At 57.1% G+C, this 22053-nt stretch overlaps 1 protein-coding gene across 2 annotated transcripts in view; it reads left to right on the top strand.

The window, feature by feature from the left end:
• Window positions 1-6282, top strand: part of WNT3A (Wnt family member 3A) — a 41340-nt gene extending 35058 nt beyond the window's left edge. For both annotated transcript variants that reach the window (XM_043584665.1, XM_043584658.1), the window contains one exon: window positions 5798-6282. In XM_043584665.1, coding sequence (XP_043440600.1) covers window positions 5798-6277 — 480 coding nt within the window. In that variant the 3' untranslated portion in view covers window positions 6278-6282. The remainder of the gene's footprint in view (window positions 1-5797) is intronic.
• The last annotated feature ends 15771 nt before the right edge of the window (window positions 6283-22053 follow it).

Here is a 22053-nt window from a genome sequence, read left to right as displayed (position 1 = left end):
TGCGAGGGGATCCATGTGGGGACCTGGAGGGCTCCAGCAGATTGATCACCACAAAGATGGTGCTGGCCTTGGAACCAGCGGCTTCACCTGCCAGCAACAGAAAACAAGATGAGTGACTCATCTTCATGTTGGGCACAAAGCACACCGTCAGATGTGAAAGTGCCCTGTTAAAAGCATAGGAAGCCCACCAGTATACAGTCCCCTGACTTATCCCAAGGACAATGAGTCCAGTGCAGACAAAAAAATAGTCTCTTTTCAATAAATGGTGCTCAGTGAATTGGATAACGATATGGTGGAAAAAATTAACCTGACTCCTACTTCACACCATATAGAAAGCCAATTACAAACCCAAATGCAAAAGGTAAAACAAAATGAAACAAAAATGTTAGGAAGAAAACATGAAAGAACATCTCTGTGACCTTGGAGTAGGCAAAGATTTCTTTTTTCTTTCTTTTTTTTTTAAGTTTATTTTCTTTGAGAGAAAGAGACAGAGAGAGTGGGGGGGGGGGGCAGAAGGAGAGGGAGAGATAGAATCCCAAGCAGGCTCCATGCTGTCAGTGCAGAGCCCAACATGGGGCTCAATCCAAGAAACCATGAGATCATGACCTGACCCAAGATCAAGACTCAGACACTTAATCGACTGAGCCCCAAAGGGGCTCATCAAGGGTGCTATCTCTAGGACATCACTCCTCAGTTTAGCCTGGGATCCTGAGGACTAAAGGAAAACCAGAAGTAGCCCAGCCCTTGTACACATGTGCAGGCTAGAAAAATCCCAAGATCTGAGAACAAATTATGGTGATTCCAAATTGCTGGTTTTCCCATGCACCTGGAAAAAGGCAGACAAATCCTCTTTGGAGGATGATAACCTTATTCAATGTTTAAAAAATGTTACTACAAATAATTTTTCAACCACAGTGTCCAGCACATAATCAAAGATAACCTATCACATGAGCTGGTGACAGAATGAGTGATCATCAGCAAAAATCACAGAAATGAGTCCACAGGGACTCCAGATACTACAATTACGAGACACAGATTGTGAAAAAATATACATGCTTATTTGGGTTTACAAAGCCAAAATGCGAGTCTGAATGTTTCAGCAGAGAACTGGAAACTATAAAAAGCATAGAATATATTTAGGAAACAATCACATCGCAATTGTAGAACTGAAAGATGTATGAGAAATCCCAGCGAAAGACAACAAAGTGAACATAAGCATTTCCCTCTGCGACCTCCCAGAACCCCACTAAAATGATAACAAATGAATGCCATAACATATAAATTCATGATAACTCCTGAAAACGTGGAAAGCAGTACCTAACAATGGCAGCCAGAGTTTGCAAACTGAGAAGCAGATCCATGAATAACTGGGTCTTAGGAGAAAGCAGAATCCTCAACCAGTAGAGGAGAACTCTGACAGCCAACCCAGGAACTACTAGTAACAGGTGTCTTGAAAAGTATAGACAGGGGCGCCTGGGTGGCGCAGTCGGTTAAGCGTCCGACTTCAGCCAGGTCACGATCTCGCGGTCCGTGAGTTCGAGCCCCACGTCGGGCTCTGGGCTGATGGCTCAGAGCCTGGAGCCTGTTTCCGATTCTTGTCTCCCTCTCTCTCTGCCCCTCCCCTGTTCATGCTCTGTCTCTCTCTGTCCCAAAAATAAATAAACGTTGAAAAAAAAAATTAAAAAAAAAAAAGAAAAGTATAGACAAATACTGGGTCTAAAAACAGGAAATGGATTGATCATCTATTTTAAAAGCAATTCGGAACCCACCAGGTTTTCTGTCCATCTCCTTACATCCAGGAAACACCCGTCCTTTACAATGGCAGAAGTCTGGGTATGTAGTCTCTGAAAAGGGCAAAGCACAGTGTGTCTGGACTGAGGGACACCAAGCACAGCCTGGTTTCCCAAGTGAAAGTAGTCCCCATCTACACATGCATTTCTCTTCCTAGTCTCAATATGCCAAGGTGAAGCTTGACCCTCCAGACAGGAGTCGAAGATTCTCCCCTGGGAATTGGACCAACCCAAGAGGAGACTTAAAGATACCTACCTGGGACTCCCCCATGGTCACAGCCAGGTCACACTGTAGTGAGGGCCCATGCTGACAAGTCTCCACCAAGCACATGAGCTTCCAACAAGATGTTTAGTGTCCTGCTTTTATTTTATTTTTTAATGTCTATTTATTTTTGAGAAAGAGAGAGACAGAGCATGAGTGGGGGAGGGCAGAGAAAGAGGGAGACAAAAAACCCAAAGCAGGCTCCAGGCTCTGAGCTGTCAGCACAGAGCCCAACACGGGGCTTGAACACACAAGCTGTGATCATGACTTGAGCCAAATCAGGTGCTTAACCAACTAAGCCACCTAGGGGCCCCTGGTATCCTGCTTTTAAATATGAGCAGACATCCAAGGATCACAGGACATCTGAGGAAGGACTCCTGTAACCACAAAGTTAAAGACCAAAACAAACAAAAACAAAACTTATGGGAAAGAGACATTGTAAAGAGAGATGAAAACTTCAAAACTACCACTATTTCAGGCACCTGGCTGGCTCAGTCGGTAAGGCATGCAACTCTTGATCTCAGGGTCATGAGTCCGAGCTCCATGTTGGGTGAGAAGATTATATATTTTCTATTTAACTTATTTTTTTTAATTTACATCCAAGTTAGTTAGCATATAGTGCAACAGTGATTTCAGGAGTAGATTCCTTAATGCCCCTTACCCATTTAGCCCATCCCCCCCCCACAACCCCTCAAGTAACCCTCTATTTATTCTCCATATTTAAGAGTCTCTTATGTTTTGTCCCCCTCCCTGTTTTTATATTTTAAAAATTAAAAAAAAAAAATTGAAACAATTTTAGGGACACCTGGGTGGCTCAGTCGGTTAAGTGTCTGACTCTTGATTTTGGCTCAGGTCATGACCTCAGGATCATGTTGTGGGATTGAGCCCTGAGTCAGCCTCTACACTGAACATGGAGCCTGCTTGGCATTCTCTCTCTCCCTCTCTCTCTGCCCCTCCCTCACTTGCACTCTCTCTCTCTTTCTCCTAATAAATAAATAAACACTGTTTTAAAAAAGAAAGAAAAGAGTTAAAAAAAAACCACTATACCCAGAGATATAAAATACTGTCCCATAAAATTGGAACAGGATGTTAAATTAAAAGAATATTCAGAGAAGGAAAAAATGCCACTAGAAATTGAAAGTAGGATAGCAGAAACAAATCTCCCAGCAGAAAGGTTGGCAGTTACTTGAGACACCCTTCTATAAAGTAGAGGAAAATAACAAAGAGATGGAAAATAGGAAAGAATGGAGAATATGGAGGTTCTGTCAGAGACAGTCAATGGTGAACATGAAGAAGAAATCAGCAAAGAAGGCAGGAAGGTTCCCAGGACTGAAGATCACAAGTTTCAGACCAAACACCCCAAATAAGTGACTGGCATATGAAAGAGGAGACCCATACCAAGACCTAGCATTATGAAGTTCACAGCCCATGACAGAGAAGCCCTCCAAGCCTTGGGTTTCATGCAAAGGATTGGGAATCAAAATGGCATCGGAATTTCCAAGAACAACAATGGAAGCTGGAATAAAAATGGAGTGCTGCTTTCAGAGTTCAGAAGGGAAATAATATTGTAAACCAAGAATTTTATACCCAGCTAAACCATCCTGTCAACTTTTCAAGTAGAAAAACTGTGTCTTCAGACATGTACATTTCACAAAATTTACCAGAAGGTCTCTCAAAGAGATGTCTCCGAGAAGCTGAAATCTTAGAATACATGATATGTTTGAACATCTTGAAGAGAATATTTACACAGTTTGGGGAAAGTCTGAGTCTGAATCCGTGATAAGTACATTAAAAAACAGCAACAAGAAAGTTTTGTAGGAAAGAAAAAGTAATCATGCCCTATAACAGGGCTCAGCTGGGTATGACATTGAACACAGTTCCAATAGCATCAGCACTCGATATCCATGTAACTGGATTCTGCTTTAGTTTTTTGGGGTGGAGAGGGCTGGGGAGATGTGCATTGGCATGTTTGGGTTGATGATAAAGAGCTGACTTCCCACCCTCCATGGTGAGAGGGGAGACATTGCCGAACCCCCCAAACTCAAGGAGTAGCAAGCAAACATTCTATTAGAGATGCAAGATGCACAAGTTGTTGCCTTGGCCGGTCAGTCAGGTGCTGTGTGTGCATGGTCATGGGAGCAAGTCTCAGGAACTCTTGGTCTCTTTAAAGTATATGCATGTATAACTTTGACAAAAGTAAAATTAAAGAGACTGAAGAGGTCTCTGGAGAAAAGAAGAAAATGGAGATGAGACAGAAATTAACTGAGAGGAGGGATGCAGTCATTACAGATACCCCCGGAAAGGGCCAGTATGAGAGGGAAGTGTAGGTGAGGGGGACGGGGTGCAGGCAGCATCTGGACACAGAGCTCACCTTACACTGCCCAACAGGAATATAATGGGACTCATGTACAGACACAGAGCCCACCTTACACTGTCCAGCAGGAGTATAATGGGACTCGCGTATGGACACAGAGCCCACCCTACACTGTCCGACAGGAGTATAACAGGACTCGCGTACGAACACAGAGCCCACCTTACACTGTCCAACAGGAGTATGATGGGACTCACATACATACTTACGCATTTTCTAGTAGCCACATTTAAAGAGGAAGCAAGTGGCATTAGTTTTACCATGAAATTTTATTAAGGCCAGTATATCAACCAATGTGTTATCAGTGCCATAATGGTCACAATCAATATTAAAATAGTGAAGGGGATATTTTATGTACTTTTCTTGCATGAAGCCTGGGGACTCTGTGCAAGCCAGCATCTGGTTTGTACATACAGCACACCACACTGTGGACTGGCCACATCTCAAGGGGTCACAGGTGGCAGGTGCCCACCACAGTGGGCAGTGCAACCTTAGTTCGGATTAAGTCACAGGCCCCTTCACCCCCAATCCCATCCCTTCCCTCAAAGACAGAAGGAAAGAGGGGCACCTGGGTGGCTCAGTCGGTTAAGTAAGCGACTCTTGGTTTTGGCTCAGGTCATAATCTCATGGTTGGTGAGTTCGAGCCCCACATGGGGCTGTACACTGACAATGTGGAGCCAGCTTGGGATCTCTCTCTCCCTCTCTCTGCCCCTCCCCTGTTCGTTCTCTCTGTCTCTCAAATAAATAAATACACTTAAAAATTTTTTAATAAAAATAAAAAGAGAGAAGGAAAGAAACACATTCCTCAAGACCCCAAGATCCCCCAGCCTTGTCCCCCTGCACTACCTCCCTCCTCTTCCTATTCCCTTACAGCCCCATAAATTCAGTTTTCTGGGCCCTGAAGGGGCTCTGCTCAAGCCACCCCCATTATCCGCGCTCAGTTCAGCCCCCAGCTTTGCCACCAGGCCATGTACACATCCTCTTGGCTGCGGTTTTGGGTTCTCCAGGTCAGAATTAATGTCCTCCCTCCTGCATGCCTGAACCTGATCATTACTCTCCGTCCCTTCCCTCCCTCCCTCCCCCAGTCATAAGACACAGCCAAGGAGAGAGGTGAAGCTGTCAGGCACCGGAGGTGCCCTCCGGTGATCTTGGGTCGGCCAGGGGAGGCATTGGCTCAAGAGGTGGCACTGGTGACGCATGGAGAGGGGACTTTATGGAACAGACAGGTTGCACTGAGTTTGCCAGGAGAACATGGGGCGGGGGGACCACAGGCAAGAGCACAGCCCCCGGGAAGGGGGGGAGAGCCCTCCTCCCCCCGCACATACTAGCTGCACTGGGCGGGCCCTGATGCCCCTCATTGGCGCGCTCCTGCAGGCCATCGCCAGCCACATGCACCTCAAGTGCAAGTGTCACGGGCTGTCGGGCAGCTGCGAGGTGAAGACCTGCTGGTGGTCGCAGCCCGACTTCCGCGCCATTGGCGACTTCCTCAAAGACAAGTACGACAGCGCCTCGGAGATGGTGGTGGAGAAGCACCGCGAGTCGCGCGGGTGGGTGGAGACCCTGCGGCCGCGCTACACCTACTTCAAGGTGCCCACGGACCGCGACCTAGTCTACTACGAGGCCTCGCCCAACTTCTGCGAGCCCAACCCCGAGACCGGCTCATTCGGTACCCGCGACCGCACCTGCAACGTGAGCTCGCACGGCATCGACGGCTGCGACCTGCTGTGCTGCGGCCGCGGCCACAACGCGCGCACCGAGCGGCGCCGCGAGAAGTGCCACTGCGTCTTCCACTGGTGTTGCTATGTGAGCTGCCAGGAGTGCTCGCGTGTCTACGACGTGCACACCTGCAAGTAGCGCGCCCGCCCCGCGTGCGGCTCCTGCAGGGGGCGAGCTGCTCCCTGGATAGGGCGGGGGCGGGGCTCCTGTCTGGGGGCGGGGCTCCCATCTGGGAGTCCCGGATGGGGGAGGACTCCTCCCCGGATAGGTCGGGGGCGGGCTCCTCTCTGGGGGCGGTCTCCTCCCTGGATAGGGTGTTGCGGGTGGGGATTGGGCTACTGAATCGGGAAGGCTCCTGCCTGGATAGGGGTGGGCCCCCAACTGAGAGTTCTGAATGGAGGCGGGCTTCTTCCCTGATAGGGCGGGGGCGGGGCTCCAATCTGGATAGGGCAGGGCTCCCAACTAGGGCTCTTGGATGGGTGCCGGACCTTCCCCGCCCCGTCCCTAGTAGGGCGGAAATGAGGGTCCCTGGGAGGGGACTGGGCCACCCTACAAGTGCAGATTTTCTCCCTGAATGGGGCAGGGCTCCTCTCTGGGGGCGGGCCTCCGAGTGGGGCTCCTGGATGGGGGTGGGCTCCTCCCTAGAAGGGTGGAAATAGGGATCCCTGGATAGGGGCGGGGTCCTTCGACTGGTTCTGGTTTCTTCCTTCGATGGGGCGGGGCTTCTCTAGGGAGGCGGGGCCCCAGGACTAGGACTCCCCTGGATGGGATCAGGGTAACCTGTGGTAGGGCAAGGGTGAGGTGCCTGAGTGGAGTGGGGTTCTCCTACACAGGTGCGGGCTTCCTGGATGGGGACGGGGCAGGGTGGAGCTACCCCTGGAAGGGCGGGGTCCGTGGGTGGAGCACGGACGGTAGGGTGGGGAGGGGTCATCTCTGGGGGCGGGGCTCCCGTGCTGCCCCCCTCCTCCCCACCGGCCTACCTGTAAGGTTCCGCTACACCTCGCCCGAGAGAGGTGCAGCTTCTCAGGGCGGAACTCGCCGCGTGGACCCCGTGGGGTGGCATCCGGCCCTCCCACCCCTTCCTATGGGCCCTGGAGTCCACCCTCCAAGTCTGGTGCTCTGCAACAATTCAGGCGACTGGAGGTCTTGTGACACCCCTCCCTCACCCTGGCATCTGCCACAGCTCGCAACCAGGAACCTACCGGGAAGACGCTCACCCTGCTGAGCCCCAAGAACTGGGGAAAAGACAAGGAGTCCTGTAGCAGAGGGGCCTGGCCCCCAAGGCCTAGCTGTGCCCTGGCTGCTATGTGCTCCTGCCTCAGACCGCCCCCGGGCCATCTTCCCAGGAACCCAGGCTGCAGTCAGACCTGATGAGCTGGGACCTCTACTATGCAGACTGCCTGGCCCACCGTCCTCCCTGTCCTCACATCTCACATCCACCGGAGAGGAGCAAAGCTGGAACTGGAAACTTCCAGCCCCACCCTGTCTCCCTCTGAGCTTCTGGACCTCCCTGCACCTCCCTGGTCCACTGCCCTTGTAAGAGGAAGGCAGGAAGGGGGCCAGACTGCCCCAGCAACTCATCTCTGCTGCTGTCCAGGCCCTGCCCTGCCAGACTCCATACCCTGCCTCAGATGCTCACTTGGATTTGGGCTGCATTGTTTGGGAGTTTTGAGGAGGATGGGTCCACACCCATGCTGCAGGCAAAGGACCCACAGCCCCCAGAAGGGTGGTCTTCCCTCCCCTTGCCCCCCACCCCCGCCGTGGCCAGGACTGACCCCAGCTCCTGCTGCTGTGTGCCTGACCTGGCTGCCACTAGCCATTGTTCTGGAGCCTCCCCCTGACTCATCTGCCCTGCCTGGGAACCAGAGGCTGATGGACCCTTGGCCACTGCCCACAGGGACCTCCCACCAGGAGACCTGTCCCCACCCAGCCTCTGCCACTGTGAAATGTGCCCCAGCCCCTGGCCCTGAGGGCCCGCACCCAGGCAAGGTGCCTGGCACACCTCTGAGGACACAACCTCCCTCTGCCTTGAATTGTGCATTTTTGATTTTAATTTTATTTCCGATGCTGCTATATCCACCATACACTGGAGCTAGACAAACAGATGTGTTGTTGTTGTTGTCGGTTTCCTTTTCTTTCTATGAAAGAAACTATTTTAGTCATAGCTTGTGAGTTTTGAACCATGGGGAAAGTAAAAAACAAACAAAAAAAAAAAGAAGAACTAAATGAGCCTGGATTGTACTGGATTTTTGGCAATGGGTTGGCGAGGCACAGGGGCTGGATTGGCGGTGGTCCTCTGGGAGGGGAGATGTCTGAAGGCCATGACAGAGGAGCATGCCTCAGGGACCCCTGGGGCCTCTGCTGTGGTCTCCACAGGCCGGAAGTCCAGGACAAGGAAGAGGGATGGCCACCAAGGAAAAGAGGTGGCCCTGAGTCCTGGGGCAGGGCAGACTGCAGACAGACAGAAGGGGTGCAGAGGGGTGGGGAAGGCCTGCCTGCCTCCGGGGATGTGCGGTGCAGCGCGAAGACCTCACACAAATCAGTGGTGCCGTGGGTCTTCCCCCAGGTCAACTGTAAGCCCCACATGTCCCCAAATATCCATAGTACGCTTCACTCAGTAAACATTCCTGGAGGTCCCCATCATGGCCCAGTCACGGGGTTTTCCAGCAGCCTGGCCTGGCTGGGAGGCAAGAAAGACCACCTCAATTCAAGGCTCGCCAGCTGAGACAGAGCCTGAAAATCAGGGTGCCTCTCTTGGGCCTGGCCTCTCCTGCCTCTGGCCAAGGCCAACTTAGACACCACAGCTCACCTGGCTGGACTCCAGCCTGGAGGCCATGAGGAACATCTCATGCTGGCAGAGAGCCACTGCACGAGGCCCGGATCCCCCAGGGGCCCCCACCTGTTCATGTCCACGTCAGGCCAGGGGCCAGAGCTGACCCTGGGTGCCTGGCCTCCCCTCTGTGGCAGGACACAGCTCAAGTGTGCAAGGCTTGGCAGGGGTCAGCAGCTTCTAAGTGTATGGTGGGCTGCGTCCCAGCACCATGCTCAAGACCTGGGGATGAGGATGGGGTGACCCTGCCTTTGGGGCCCCCTACCTCCTTTCAGGCCAGGCAGGGAGAGCCCCAGGGGAAGCGAGGCATCCTTTTGGACAGAGTCCCACTTGGTCTCTCCGTGGCTATTGCCCACCCACGTCCACTCTACTCGGGGTATGTGGGGTCTGCAGGGTTGAACAGCAGTGGGGGCTGGGGCTTTCCCAAGGCCACACATTCACCTCTCCAAGCCAGGTGCAGGATCCCTCTTCCTGTCTCTGCCCTACTGTGCCCCATTTGTGTGCCGTGCCAGACCAATGCACAGGGAGGGAAAAAGCAGAGGGGTCAGGGGTGGGGGCACAGGCTGGGATGGGTGAGGGATGGGAGAGAGATGATAGGAAGCTAAGAGCTGAAGACCCAGCCCCCACCCTCTTAGAGGTCAGGACCAGCACAGCCACCCTGCAGGGGCCATTTGCTGGAAGGGAGGGGGCTGGGGCAGACTGGAGGAGGCCTCACCAGGGCAGACGGAGAGAAGCCCTGTGCCCGCCAGCTCAGTATCTGGAGTGTCTGGGCCTCAGGGCATCCCTGAGGGCACAGGGGCGAAGAGCTGTTCTCTGCAGAAAGGCCACAGCTGGCTGGACAAGGGCCCTGGACAGGGATGTGCAGACCCAGGGAAGGCAAGGGATCCTGGACAAGGTGGGGGTGCAGATCAAGGGCAAGAAGGCGGTCCCAGACAAGGGGGTGTAGACCCAGGGCAGGCAGGGGATCCCAGGCAGGAAGGTACAGACCCAGGGCAGGAAGGGGTCCTGGACAAGGGGGTGCTGACCCAGGGCAGGCAGGGGTACAGACACAGGAAGGTACAGACACAGGGCAGGAAGGGGATCTTGGACAAGGGGATGCAGACCCGGGGCAGGAAGAGGATTCTGGACAGGGATTCACAGACCCAGGGCAGGCAGGAGTATGCAATCCAACAGAGCCCTGTAGGATTAGAGGGAGGGCCATTAGAGATATGCTGGGGGTGGGGAGTCATGGCCTTATCCCATAGGACAGAACCTATGGGGCCAGGTGGGGCAGTGGGGCAGGACACAGACCCTGCCCTGAACTCCCAGTACTCCTCCCGCCACACCTCACCGGGCTGGCCCTCCCATGTCCCACCCCAAGGCCATGGCCTCCTGCTGGCTGTGCTGCCACCAGGTGTACTGCAGGCTGGGTTGCCCCTGCTCCAGGGCTGCAGCTGACTACTGGGGATCCCCAGCTGGGGCCCCGGGGGGTCCCCTGGGCCAGGTGGGCTGCAGGCCGATGCTCTAATAAGAAGGAGCCGGTGGTTAAGTGCACAGGGCCCAGGCCGAGGCAGGAGCATAGGCAGCCAGCCTCCTCCACAGGGTGAGTCCAGAGCAGGGTAGTCTGAACGCAGCCCGAAGGCCATCCTGGGCCATAAAGCTGGATCAGACACTCGGCACAGTGTCAGGCCCTGGAGGTAGGGGGTGACAGGTGCCCTACTCCAGCCACCCTTGGGCTCCATCCACCACACACAGACATCGTGGCCACACAGCACCTCTGAGTCAGGGCCCAGGCAGGAGCCGCCCTAATTGGCACCTGCTGGGTACCAGGTGCTGGGGGCTCCACAGATGAAAGGGTTGGAGAGGCGGGTGGGGTGGGGGGCAATGCGTGGGCATGGCCACAAGGTCACAAGGGAGAATGCAGGGGCAGGGCCACCCTCAGGGGTCGACCAGACCAGGCTCTGTCCCCCAGGGACCCATAGAGGGCAAGGTGCTGACCTGAGAACACACAGCATATCAGGGACCTGGGCAGGCTCTGGCCTCTGGGTGCTGAGTGTGAGGCCCCCTTGTAGGCCTGGGAGCAAGACCACTGTGGAGATGGTCTCAGCTCTCCCTGGCTTCAGGGCAGAGAGAGGAGAACCCCACCAGAAGGGGGCCAGGATGGGCTGACCCTGTCCCAAGGGGCCGCAGAGCAGGCCTGGTGTTTGGGCGAGGGGGGTGGGGAAGAAGAGCCTGAGTGAATGAGGAGGCAAAACCCTCAACTCTGCTAGCTGGCCTCAGTTTCCCTCCAGTGCAAGAGGAAGTGGGATGAGAGGTCTCCCCAGGGCCTCTCTGCTCCTGGCTTTTGCGGGTGTGGGATATTCCATCCAGAGCCCTGTCTGAAGCCTGGCCCAGCCCTGCCCTGACCCCCACTCAGGAGGGCAGAGCCGGGCAACCAGGCCTGGCCTCTCGGCCTTTCTGCCTCTCCCCCTCTCCAGGGAGTTGACAGCCCCTCCCGAAGCCCTGGAGAGGGCAGGAAATGGGCCGGGTGGGCCTGTTCGCAGGTAGTTGAGACAGGAGAGGAATAACCATATTAAAGGCCCGGAGGTGGTGGGGCCTCACCCCACCAGGCCCCCCTTGGCTCAGCCCCCTGCAAATCTCACACTCCCAGGCCAGTGCTTTGAAGTCCTGGAAGGGGTGTGGCCAGCCCCCTCCTCTGAGCCCCCACCAGCTCTCCCTCCCCCAGATTCCCAGACTCCCAGTTTCCTCAAGCCACCTCCCCATCCTGTGCTGAACCAGATCCTCCCAGTGCTGGGACCCCCAGGGCAGCAGGTGCAGGGCCAGCCCTGGGTCCCCCAGCCTGGCACCGAGTGCTGAGCCCACCCCCCTTACACACACACACCCTGTCCCCAGGCCCTACATGGTGTGACCCCCTGCCCTGCATTGCAGCCTGGGCTGAATGGGCTCCAAGGACCCCCTGGCCAGGTCTTTGCCCCTGCTCTATGGTCTGGTCTGGGGCACACAGTCCTGCCCTGGGGCTTGGGGGACACAGCCCTGGGATCCTGTCTGGGGATCATGACTCTGCCGCGGGGTCTGTTCTGGGGGACACGGCCCTGCCCTGCAGTCTGGTCTGGGCACACAGCCCTGCCCTGGGGTCTCATCTGGGGGATGCTGCCCTGCCCTGTGGTCTAGTCTGGGGGACATGGCCCCGCCCTGGGGTCCAGTCTGGCAGGACATGGTCTTGCCCTAGGGTCTGGTCTGGGGCACATGGCCCTATTCTGGGGTCTGGGGGACACAGCCCTGCCCTGGGATCTAGTCTGGGGATCATGATTCTGCCCCAGGGTCCCGTCTGGGGGACACAACCCTGCCCCGGGGCCCAGTCCAGGAGACACAGCCCTGCTCTGGGGCCTCGTCTGGGGAACGTGGCCTTGCCCTGGGGTCTCATCTGGGGAACACGGCTCTGTTCTGGGTCTTGTCTGGGGATCATGACTCTGGTCTGGGGATCATGACTCTGCCCTGGGGTCTGGTCTGGGGGACATGGCTCTGCTCTAGGGTCTGGGGGACACAGCCCTGCTCTGGGGTCTGGAGGACACAGCCCTGTCCTGGGTTCCAGTCTGGGGGACAGAGCCCTGCCCTGGGGTCTGGGGCATATGGCCCTGCCCTGGGACTCGGTCTGGGATGACCTGGAGTGACCTCACTCCCTCTGCTCCCCCTTACCCCAAGCCCCAGGTCCTCCCCAACCTGCTGATCCCTCTTGACATCCGTTTCCCTGTTGGAACCCCATCTGCCTTTATGAAACCTTCCTGTTATCCTAAGGACAGGGTATTGTGAGGTCTCGGGCTGGCAGTCAACAGCTTCCTCTCTGGAAGCCCCTTGGCCTCTGGCTAAAACGGGAACAGAGTACCTGACCTGTCTATGCCACCCTCCAACCTGGATAAGCTCAGTGTGGACTGTACATGATCCCCAAGGACAACATCCAAGGTTTGAGGAGATTGGGACAGTGCCTCTCCCATCCCACCTGGGTGGGGGCACTGCCAGCCCTAGTGTTCATAGGCACCAATGGGTAAACTGAGGCATGCTGGATGAGGGCGCTCTCCCCTGTGTGAGTGCATGAGGGCCAGGCCACCCCCATGTCCCTCCATAAAGTGGGGGAGATGGGAGCACACTCCCACCTGGCCCAGTGACCTTGGCCCTGGAGGGTTAGGTGGTGATGGCCCCTTCGCTACCTTGTGGGTCACCTGGAAAGGCTTCCAGGAGGACGTGAACATGGGGCACACTTTCTATGGCTCTTTCATCCTCTCCCAGGCCCCTGAGGCCCCCTCCACTTGTGGGAGTCCATCCCTGTAGCTGCCAGGACCAGGCGGGGTGCCCAGGGCACCAGGGAAGCCCTGGGAGGGCCCCAGCCAGGGAGCCGCCACCGCCCGCCTGGCAGCTGGGACAGGAGCTAGTCAGAAGGTGCTAATAGACGTTTAGCTGCAGGCTGGCACCTCAATCACGTCTCTCTCTCTCTCCCTTTTTTATTTGAGTCTCTGGAGTGCACGGTAAACAGTCATTTGGCTCTTGGGGCCCTGCAAATTGGTGTTTATGGTGTGAGGACCAGGACTCGTCCACCAAACAGCCCAGCTGGCAGGAACGGCATCGTCTGCCACCCTCCCCACCCCCCACTGTGGAGGCCCAGCTCTAGGGGTGTCTCATCCCCCCCCAACTCTAAAGGACGAGGCTGTCCTGCTTCCCACAGCCCATCTAAGTGGGAGGGTTGGCACATTGCAGTCAATCCTGGAGGGGCTTCCAGGAGGAGGTGAGACTTCCATGGCAGAAAGACCCCTCCAGAGAGGAAGTCTGTGGGCTCCAGCTTCCCCAGGGGTGCCCGGCATCCAAGCCCAGTCCCTGTCACCTAACAAGCCTCCTCCAAGTCCCAATGGCAAATGTCAGGACCCCCCTCCCCCCCACACACACACCCCTTCCCAGCCCCACAGCCATCTGCACAGCAGACGGCAGGAATGTGGGAAGGCTGGAGCCTCAGTGCACAAGGCTTGTGGGACAAGGGCACTGCCTTCCTGTCTGTCCCTCGCCTGAGAACTGGGTGCAGAGAAGCAGGCAGGCCCGTGCAGAGCCTCCAGAGCATCTGAACACCCCCTCTGTCCACAGTCCACACGGTTCTTGCTAGACCAGTCCCTGCCAGCCTGTAGCCTGCAGTCTGCAGAGAGGCAAGGCGGAAAGTGAGTAGGGCCACTTGAGGTCTGCAGCCCTGTAAGTCACTCTTCCTTGAGTGTGCTTTTAAGTCCCAGGCCTGGGCCAGAACCTTGGGAACTGAGGCGGGGGGCCACACCACCTTCCTGGCCACAGCCCGGAGCTAGCTCCTCCTCTGCTCCAGAACTTTCCATAGCTCCCCAGTGCCCACAGGATGGTGTTTGTGTCTCAGCTTGCACCTGCTGCGATCTGCCATCTGCGATCTGGTCCCACTCTGAGCTGAAGGGGGTCCTCTGATTCATGTCGGAGAGACTGACAGCAGGTAGGGCATGGCTTGCCCACAGGTACTTGGCAGAGTCTCAGGGGAAGCAGAGCCCTTAAGTCATACCCACCCCCCATGCCTTCTTTCACCCTTGCCTCCACCGCTTCAGCCACAGGGAGGCCTGAACAGCTCTGCATGTGTGTGCATGTGCCTTGGTGGCCAGGGGAGGGCTCTGATGCCAAGCCCTTCCTTGCCTTCTCCCTCGAGCTACAGACCAGAGCCTCCAAAGGAGCCCTTCCTGGCTCTAGGGCCCAGCTCTCTGCCTACCGGCAGACCCAGCTCCCAACAGGTCTACCCTCCCCAGCCCCAGCCCCAGGCCTTAGGCAGGCCAGGCTGGATGAGCCACATTAATGTCCCTGTTGGGCCACTGGCGAGCCACCCAGTACTGCCCCAGCGGCCCATATCCCTGCCAGCACTCCTGGAGATGGGGGTGAGGTGGGATGGGGGGAGCAGATGTTTCCTCCCAGTTAGGGAGGACAGATGGCTGATGTGGGGAAGCCGGTGGGGCTGGGGCCCAGCAACCAGCTTGGACCAGCAGACAGCTCAGCCCGGACCTGGGGGCCTCGACTTCCCCTCCAAGCACTGGGACTGCAGCCTGGTTCCAGACAGCTGTGAGGGTAACAGGTATGGTGGGGACTCTGATGGAGGGGGGTGCTGCAGGCGGGGGACTCCCCACCTGTCCCTGTCACAGGGCCTGTCACATGTTTCGTTCCTGGCTCCAGGCCAAGCCCCTCCCCTGGACAGACCCTCCACCATGAGCTGACCCAGTCCCACAGGTCAGGTGCCTGCATCCTCAGCCAGAGGAGGGATGTGTTGGCTTCCTGTGTGCCCTGCCCTGGGGGCTCTGAGCAGGCCCTTGGGGACATACCTGTGCCGGGAAACCAACCAGGGCCTCCCCAGGGCTCCCTCTGCAGCCCTCAGGCAGCAGCCCCAGCAAGATCTCGGCACACCTGTGGCCTCAAGCACTGGCTGTGTTCCACTGTCAGGTGTCATGAGGGATAATTTCTCTCTGGCCATAAACACCACCAGACCTCCCAACGGGACCTGGATGCCGGCTCAGGCTCCCCCAGTCCCAGCCCTGCTCTTCTGGGCAACCCGGCACACTGCCTGGAGGCCCAGATGCTGGGGGTGTGGGCAGCAGCATGATGCTGTGACCTTCTCTCCTCCCATCCGTGGCCAAACAAGGCCAGCTTTTGTCAGGGCCTTGGCCTTTCATGGCCTGTGTCTCCCTCTCTGCAGCCAGGCCTGGGGATATGAAGTCTTTGAAGGTTTGGCTCACAGACCCCAGGGTCACCGGCTTCTCACCTGGTGGGCCTCAGATCCTCTCATCTCCCCATGCCAGCTGCCCTCAGAGAGAACCCACAGCCCTGAACCAGCTGGGGAGCCAGGAGCCCGTCTGCGGCCAGTTCTGGTCTCTTCCTCACAGATATCCTAACAGGGTGGTGGGAAGAGGCTTGAGACCTCCCTCCCCTAGAAAAGGGGCTCCTCAGGTTCTGGTGCACAGCTGGGCCTGTGGGTAGAGGATCTGGGCTGCAGAAGACAGGCCAGCCCACCCCGGCCTGGGAGCCAGAAGCAGTGCCTGGACCCCAGGGCTGGACAGAACCTAACTCAGGCCATGTCCCCCACCCCTTGGTGGGGCCAGAAACTCAGGATCTCTGAGGGGCAAGGTGTGAGGAGGTGGACTCAGGGGCCCAGGTGGGGCGACAGTCTAGGGGGTGGCCCTCAGGGGATGGGGGTGGGGGGGGAGGCGGGTTGGGCGCGGGCAGGCGCTGGCGGCAGATGCCAGGACACCGCGATGCCTTCAACTGGGCTTTTTAATTAACCTCGGCCCCTCTGAAGGGCCCCAATTAAGTGGAGAATGTGATGGCAGAGTGGGGTCAGGCGGAGGGGCGGGCTTTAATTAAAGCATGGAGAGTTCCCAGCCCGGTGGCAGTGGCCTGTGCAGGAGCGCCCCCACCTGACCGTCTCCGCCCGGATCTCCTCGGATCTCTCTCCTCTGTCCCCAAGAGCCAGAGCCACTGTGACCACCAGGTGGCCTTCCACCCAGCAGATCCCAGCATGGCCCCAGGCCCCTCTCTGAGCCTGCTGGCTGCCCCTGAGACCCACCCTGCTCTCCTGTCAGTCATCTGCCCAGGAACAATTGACAAGCACTTAGTGAGTGTCTATATAGTGTGTCCATGCAAATGTCCTGCCTGTCACTGAGGGACAAAAACAGTAAAACAAATAAATGCATCAAATGTGTCGTGTGTAGTAGAAGAAAGCAGAGGTAGGGGCAGAGAGAAGCAGGAGGGGGAGAGCACAGGTACACAAAGGGAGGGAGGGAGCTTACCTGGGGTGGGCAGCCAGTGCAAAGGCCCTGGGGCAGGAGCCTGGACAGAGCTGAGGAGCTACAGGGCCCGGAGGACCTGAGGCCTGTGAACTGGAATGAGCTGGGGGGAAGAGGGCATCAGATGGCAGAGGCCATGGGCACAGAGAGGGGGAGGCTGTTAGCTTCACTTGGTGCCTCTGACCGGGCCACTCACTAGGTATCCGACCCCCGTGGCACCCCTCTCTGCTTGTTGTCCAGGTGCCTGGGCTTTGCATGATGGGATGGTCAGTGAGACGTGTCTGCAGCCCTGAGAGAGCCCATGCATCTTGACATGTGCTCCAGGCCTGGGCCTGCAGCCTGGGTGGGGAGGGTGGCCAGCAGGCAAGGGAGCCCTGCCCCACAGCGGCCCGTCTTTCCCCAGGTAGTTGGCTGAGGCTTGCAGGACCGACATTCTACATGCCTGGCTTCCTGCAGACATGGGGCTTTGGGGGTGACAAGTGAGGGAAGCAGGGTGAGGGGTTGCTCTCTGGTAAGCTAATGCCAGGCCTGCTCTGCTGGTGGGAGCGGGGTGCAGGGCAGGGGATGCCCAGGAGGGGACTGCTCTGTCCCCAAGAGCCAGAGCCACTGTGACCACTAGGTGGCCCTGAGCCCCACAGCCGACTGCCTGCCCAGCGGCAAGAAGTGGGCCACCCTGTGGCTGCTGTGTGCAGGCAGCACCAGGACAGACACAAAGAAGGGACACGGTGTCCACGGGGTCCCCATCCTTCCAGCCCGTGTACCAGCTCAGTGAGTACAGAAGGCTGCCCAAGGCCCTGGGTCTGCTAATGAAGTACCACAAACGGGGGGCCTAGGACAAACCCCCAGGTCTAGAGGCCAGGAGACTGAAGTCAAGGTGTCACAGGGCCTCACTCAGAAGGCTCCAGGAGGGTTCCTCCTGCCTCTCCCGGCTGCCAGGGCCCCAGGCGTTCTGGGCTTGTGGCCATGTCTCCCCAATATCTGCCTCTGTCACCACGTGGCCATCTCAAACCCCCCTCCCTTGTCTCATAAGGACCCACCCTGATCCAGGATGCTCTCACCTCGAGATACCCCACCTTGATCACCTCTGCAAAGACCCCATTTCCACATGAGCCCACATTCTGTGGTCCTGGACCACCGGGAATTTGGGTGACACAGCTCCATCCATTGTAGAACCTGTGGGGTAAACACAGGCACTGTGGCCATCTCCTGCACCTCATGCAAGACCTCAGGCCAGTACATGTCCCCGAGATGCTCCAGGTCCTGAGCCCCAGAATGATGAGATATCATGTATGAAGACTCATCTGAAGCTTTGTGGAGCTTGTGGCCAGGCCACAGAACCAGAACAGGGACCATACAGGCAGGTGGGGGGCCTCGCCTGGGGTCCTGGACACCCTTGCATGTGCAGCAGCAGCGGGCTAGCCCACAATCCACAGCAGAGTCCCTCAGCTCCAAGTCCTCCACCCAGCGGAGCACTGGGCACCTACTGGGCCATCAGGAAGCTGCCCAGTGGCCCACGGCCCCACTTGACAGCTACTTTGGGCTGGGGGCAGTGCAGTCTGGGGTGTGGTCTGTGGGATGTGGCCCTACCTTGGGGGTCTGAAGACTCCAGGAGGGTCCTCCCCACCTCTCACAGCTGCCAGTGCCCCACATTCCTGGGCTCATGGCCAGGGATTCCAGAAGCCAGAATGCGTTCTGTGTCCCCCAGACTCTGTGGGGTCCCTCCCTCCCACTGTCCTCTGTCCGGGTCCTGAAAGAGGGAGAGGGAGCAGAGACAGGGACACAGACACCATCCCCCCTCACCCTTGATGGGTGGACCTCAAGAGAACAGCTTCATCCAGGTGGAGCCTGGGACTGTACCCACAATCTGTGTCCCCCTGCACGACCTGTGGGGGCTCAACTCCTTCCTCCGTCCCCCCACCACCACCTCACTGGGTGCCAGGCCCTCCCCAGCCACACCTCAGGTCCCCATATAAGGTCTTTCACCCACCCCAACTGACCACATCACGAAGGGACCCCTACCCCTTTACCTACGTTGCTCTCCCCCCAACAGGGTATAATATACTCAGATGTTCTCCAAGGACAAAAGGAAGACCCTCTAGTCTAGCTGTTCTCATCATCACATGCCTCTCCCACCTTTGACTTACTTCTACTCAAGAAATAATGGAATCTTAGCTCTAGCTCACCTTGAGCAAGCCTTACCTGATGCCTCCTGTGTTGAAAAACCATTCAGCCTCCTCTGGCATGCCACCAGCAACAGTAGTTCACTCGTGTTGTCCCAACCTATGGAGCTGTTCTCTGCTCTGTGCTGGCCCCTTGCCAACCTGGCTGCACCGCCAGCCCCTGAACATTCCCAGAGAACTCTAACTCAAGCAGGCCCCAGTGCCAACCCCCCAGAGCAGAGCAGCTCCATGTACTCAGCCGTGTTCCCTGATAGGACACTGCAAACCTGGTTCCCAGGAGCTCTGAGTTCAGATACAGGCCCTGCTGGTGGCCACCAGCAGGGTGACCCACTCAGAACCCAGGTAAGAGTCCCATTGGTCTCTTTGCAGGATCCGAGGGAGGATTCCTTCAGAAATGGGAGGGCCCCTCTCTCCTCCCTGGGCCCCCAAGGAGAGAGGCAGGCTTGGGCTTTATTTCAGGTGAGAGGGCAGAGAGCAGGGGTGCCACAGGAGAGGACCAGGACCATCTGACCCCAACAAGGACATTAGGGGGCAAGAAAAGGAGGTGTCCTGTGGACGGTGGGGCCAAGGAGGCCAGGGAAGACCCAGGTCTGAGACCTCCCCCCCCAGGAGAGGAGCCCAGCCTGGCCAGGCCATTGTGAGTATTCACCCCGTCCCCTCTGCTGGGGGGTGCAGCCACATGCACAGCTGCTCCGGAAAGCTGGTCCCAGCATAAAGGGACTGCTGCGCACACACCAGCAACCCCACTCCGGGCACTGTGGAAGTGAAAGCATTTCCCACAGTGCCACATGAGGGTGTTCCTTGCAGCTGTGTTCACAGCTCCCTCTGGACTGGCAACAGCCCCTTCGGTGGGATGCAGCAGCCGGGGATGAGGTGCATGGCAGCTGGAAGATGCTGCGGGGGTGAGCGTGATCTGCACCTTTGTTGGGGTGTGGGTGTTACGGGGTACACACAGATGTGTCCACGTCCCCAGGCTCACTGAATATCTGTGTGTGCCAATTTAAAAGAGAAAAACTCGGCAGAGCATCAGGACTGGGACTCCAGAGACCCCACTGGTCACCACGGCCACTGGTCCTGTCCTCAGGCCTTGGTGTCCTCTTGTGTGGAGGTGGAGGAGGTGGGTGAGTCCTAGGACTCTAAGACAAGCTGACTGTCCCCAGCAGAATGGGAGCAAAGACTGGTTCCCCCTCCCCCGCCCCACCTGGGCTCCTGGGGAAGTGGGTGCCCAACAGACAGGCACCCTGGCCACTCTCCATGGGCATGGCCAGAGGCTGGGGGTGCAATGTGCCCCGGGATCAGGTAGAGTACCCCCCAAATCGGGGCGGGGGAGCCACAGAGCCAGGCCCAGGCATGGATGGGCTGGGGGTGCAAGGGGGCTCTTCCCAGAGTGCAGACTCCTGAAACGCACTGGCAGTCTGCATCCCCATGCATGCCAGACAGCAGGTGCACAGGCAGACACTTGCCAGCGGAAACCGAAATCCAAGAGCTTTGGGGCTGCAGTCTGTAGGTGTGGCACTGCCCTGTGTCACCCACCCTGGCCTCCTGCCAAAAAGGGCCCCTGGGCCAGAAGCAGGGAACCTGTTAGCAGGTTCTTGGACCGCACCCAGCCCTGCAGAGATGGTTAACCTTGCGTCATGTTGACCAGGCTGAGGGCTGCCTGGATGGCCAGGAACATGTCATTCCTGGGTGTGTGTCTGTGAGGGCATTCCAGAGACAGGAGCATCAGAAGCTGTGGACTGAGCAAAGATTGTCCTCACCAAAGCACATGGGTTTCCTCCAATACCCCGGGTTTGAATAGAATGAAAGGCAGAGGAAGGGGAATTCTTTTGCTGCCTGAGTGACACCTCCTTCATCTCCTACCCCCAGACACCAGTGCCCCTGGTTCTCAGCGATTACGATGACACCAGGCTCTCTGGGGTCTCCAGCTTGTGGATAGCGGAGTCTTGGAATTCCTGGGCTCCGGAACCATGGGAGCGAATCCCCATAATAAATCTTGTCTCATCTAGATCTCTGCATGTCCCTATGGTTCCCCTTCTCCGCAGAACCCAGACCGATACATCCGTGGGACCTGGAGGTCCAGCCATGCCCCAAGTGGTTCAGATGAACTGCAGCCTGGGGTGCACGTGTCCACACAGCCTGGCAACAAAACTGACCCCCTGCTAGCTCCCGGTTTCCTCTCCAGCTGGCGGGAGGCATGCTTTTACCTGGTGGATCTAAAACCTTCTGGCTCCTGGGTGGCTCAGTCGGTTAAGTGTCTGATTCTTGATTTCGGCTCAGGTCATGATCTCACCATTCGTGAGGTCAAGCCCTGTGTCAGGCTCTGTGCTGACCACATGGAACCTGCTGGGGATTCTCTCTCCCCCACTCTCTCTGCCCCTCCCCTGCTTGTGCTCTGTCCCTCTCTCTCTCTCAGAATAAATCAACTTTAAAAAAGGAAGCACTAAGTCCTTCTGGCTACAGATTCAGCTGTGCGATCCAGCAAATACACCCATTGCTGGCTGGGGTGGGAGCTAGGGCCAGGTCAACCACAGAGACCCCATTCTAACTACCATGAGGGAGTGGTGCAGGTGGTGGGGCTGATACTGGAACAGGCAGACTACTTGCCACCGTCTCACGAGCGGAAGGGGCATCTGAGACCCGCAGATGTTGGGGGCCACTGTCAGTCTAGAGTGGGGAGGCTGTGTGTGCCGGGGCCCCCTGACAGCCTGGTGAAATGGGCCCTGTGTCAGAATGAGGTTTGATCAGTGCCTAGAATAAATGATGCACCATTTCAAAAGGAACAGATCCAGTTACTGAAAGCTGACAAACATCTGGGGCACGTGACTTTACGGGTGGGATTGTATGGACAGGACGCCAGATCCCAAAATGCAGTAAGGGCGGTCAGAACCTTCCAGACCAACCTCCCAGACCCAACACCTGCAGGGGGTCCTGCTGGCTGCATTCCAACTGCACCCCCAGAAAGCCAGGAGTCACGACAGTGAAGGGCCTCATGGAAGGGGCATGGCATGCAGGACTGCTGTGCCTGGTGGCCTCGGTTAGCAGCACCAGGTGCAGCTGACGCCCTCCCTGGCTTCAGTGGTGTGGGAGCAGAAACATTCCCCCTGCTCC

Source organism: Prionailurus bengalensis, chromosome A1 (assembly GCF_016509475.1).
Source record: "Prionailurus bengalensis isolate Pbe53 chromosome A1, Fcat_Pben_1.1_paternal_pri, whole genome shotgun sequence".
Classification (NCBI taxonomy): domain Eukaryota; kingdom Metazoa; phylum Chordata; class Mammalia; order Carnivora; family Felidae; genus Prionailurus; species Prionailurus bengalensis.
The sequence above is the reverse complement of the archived record's forward strand: the minus strand, read 5'-3'. Positions and strand labels throughout refer to the sequence as shown.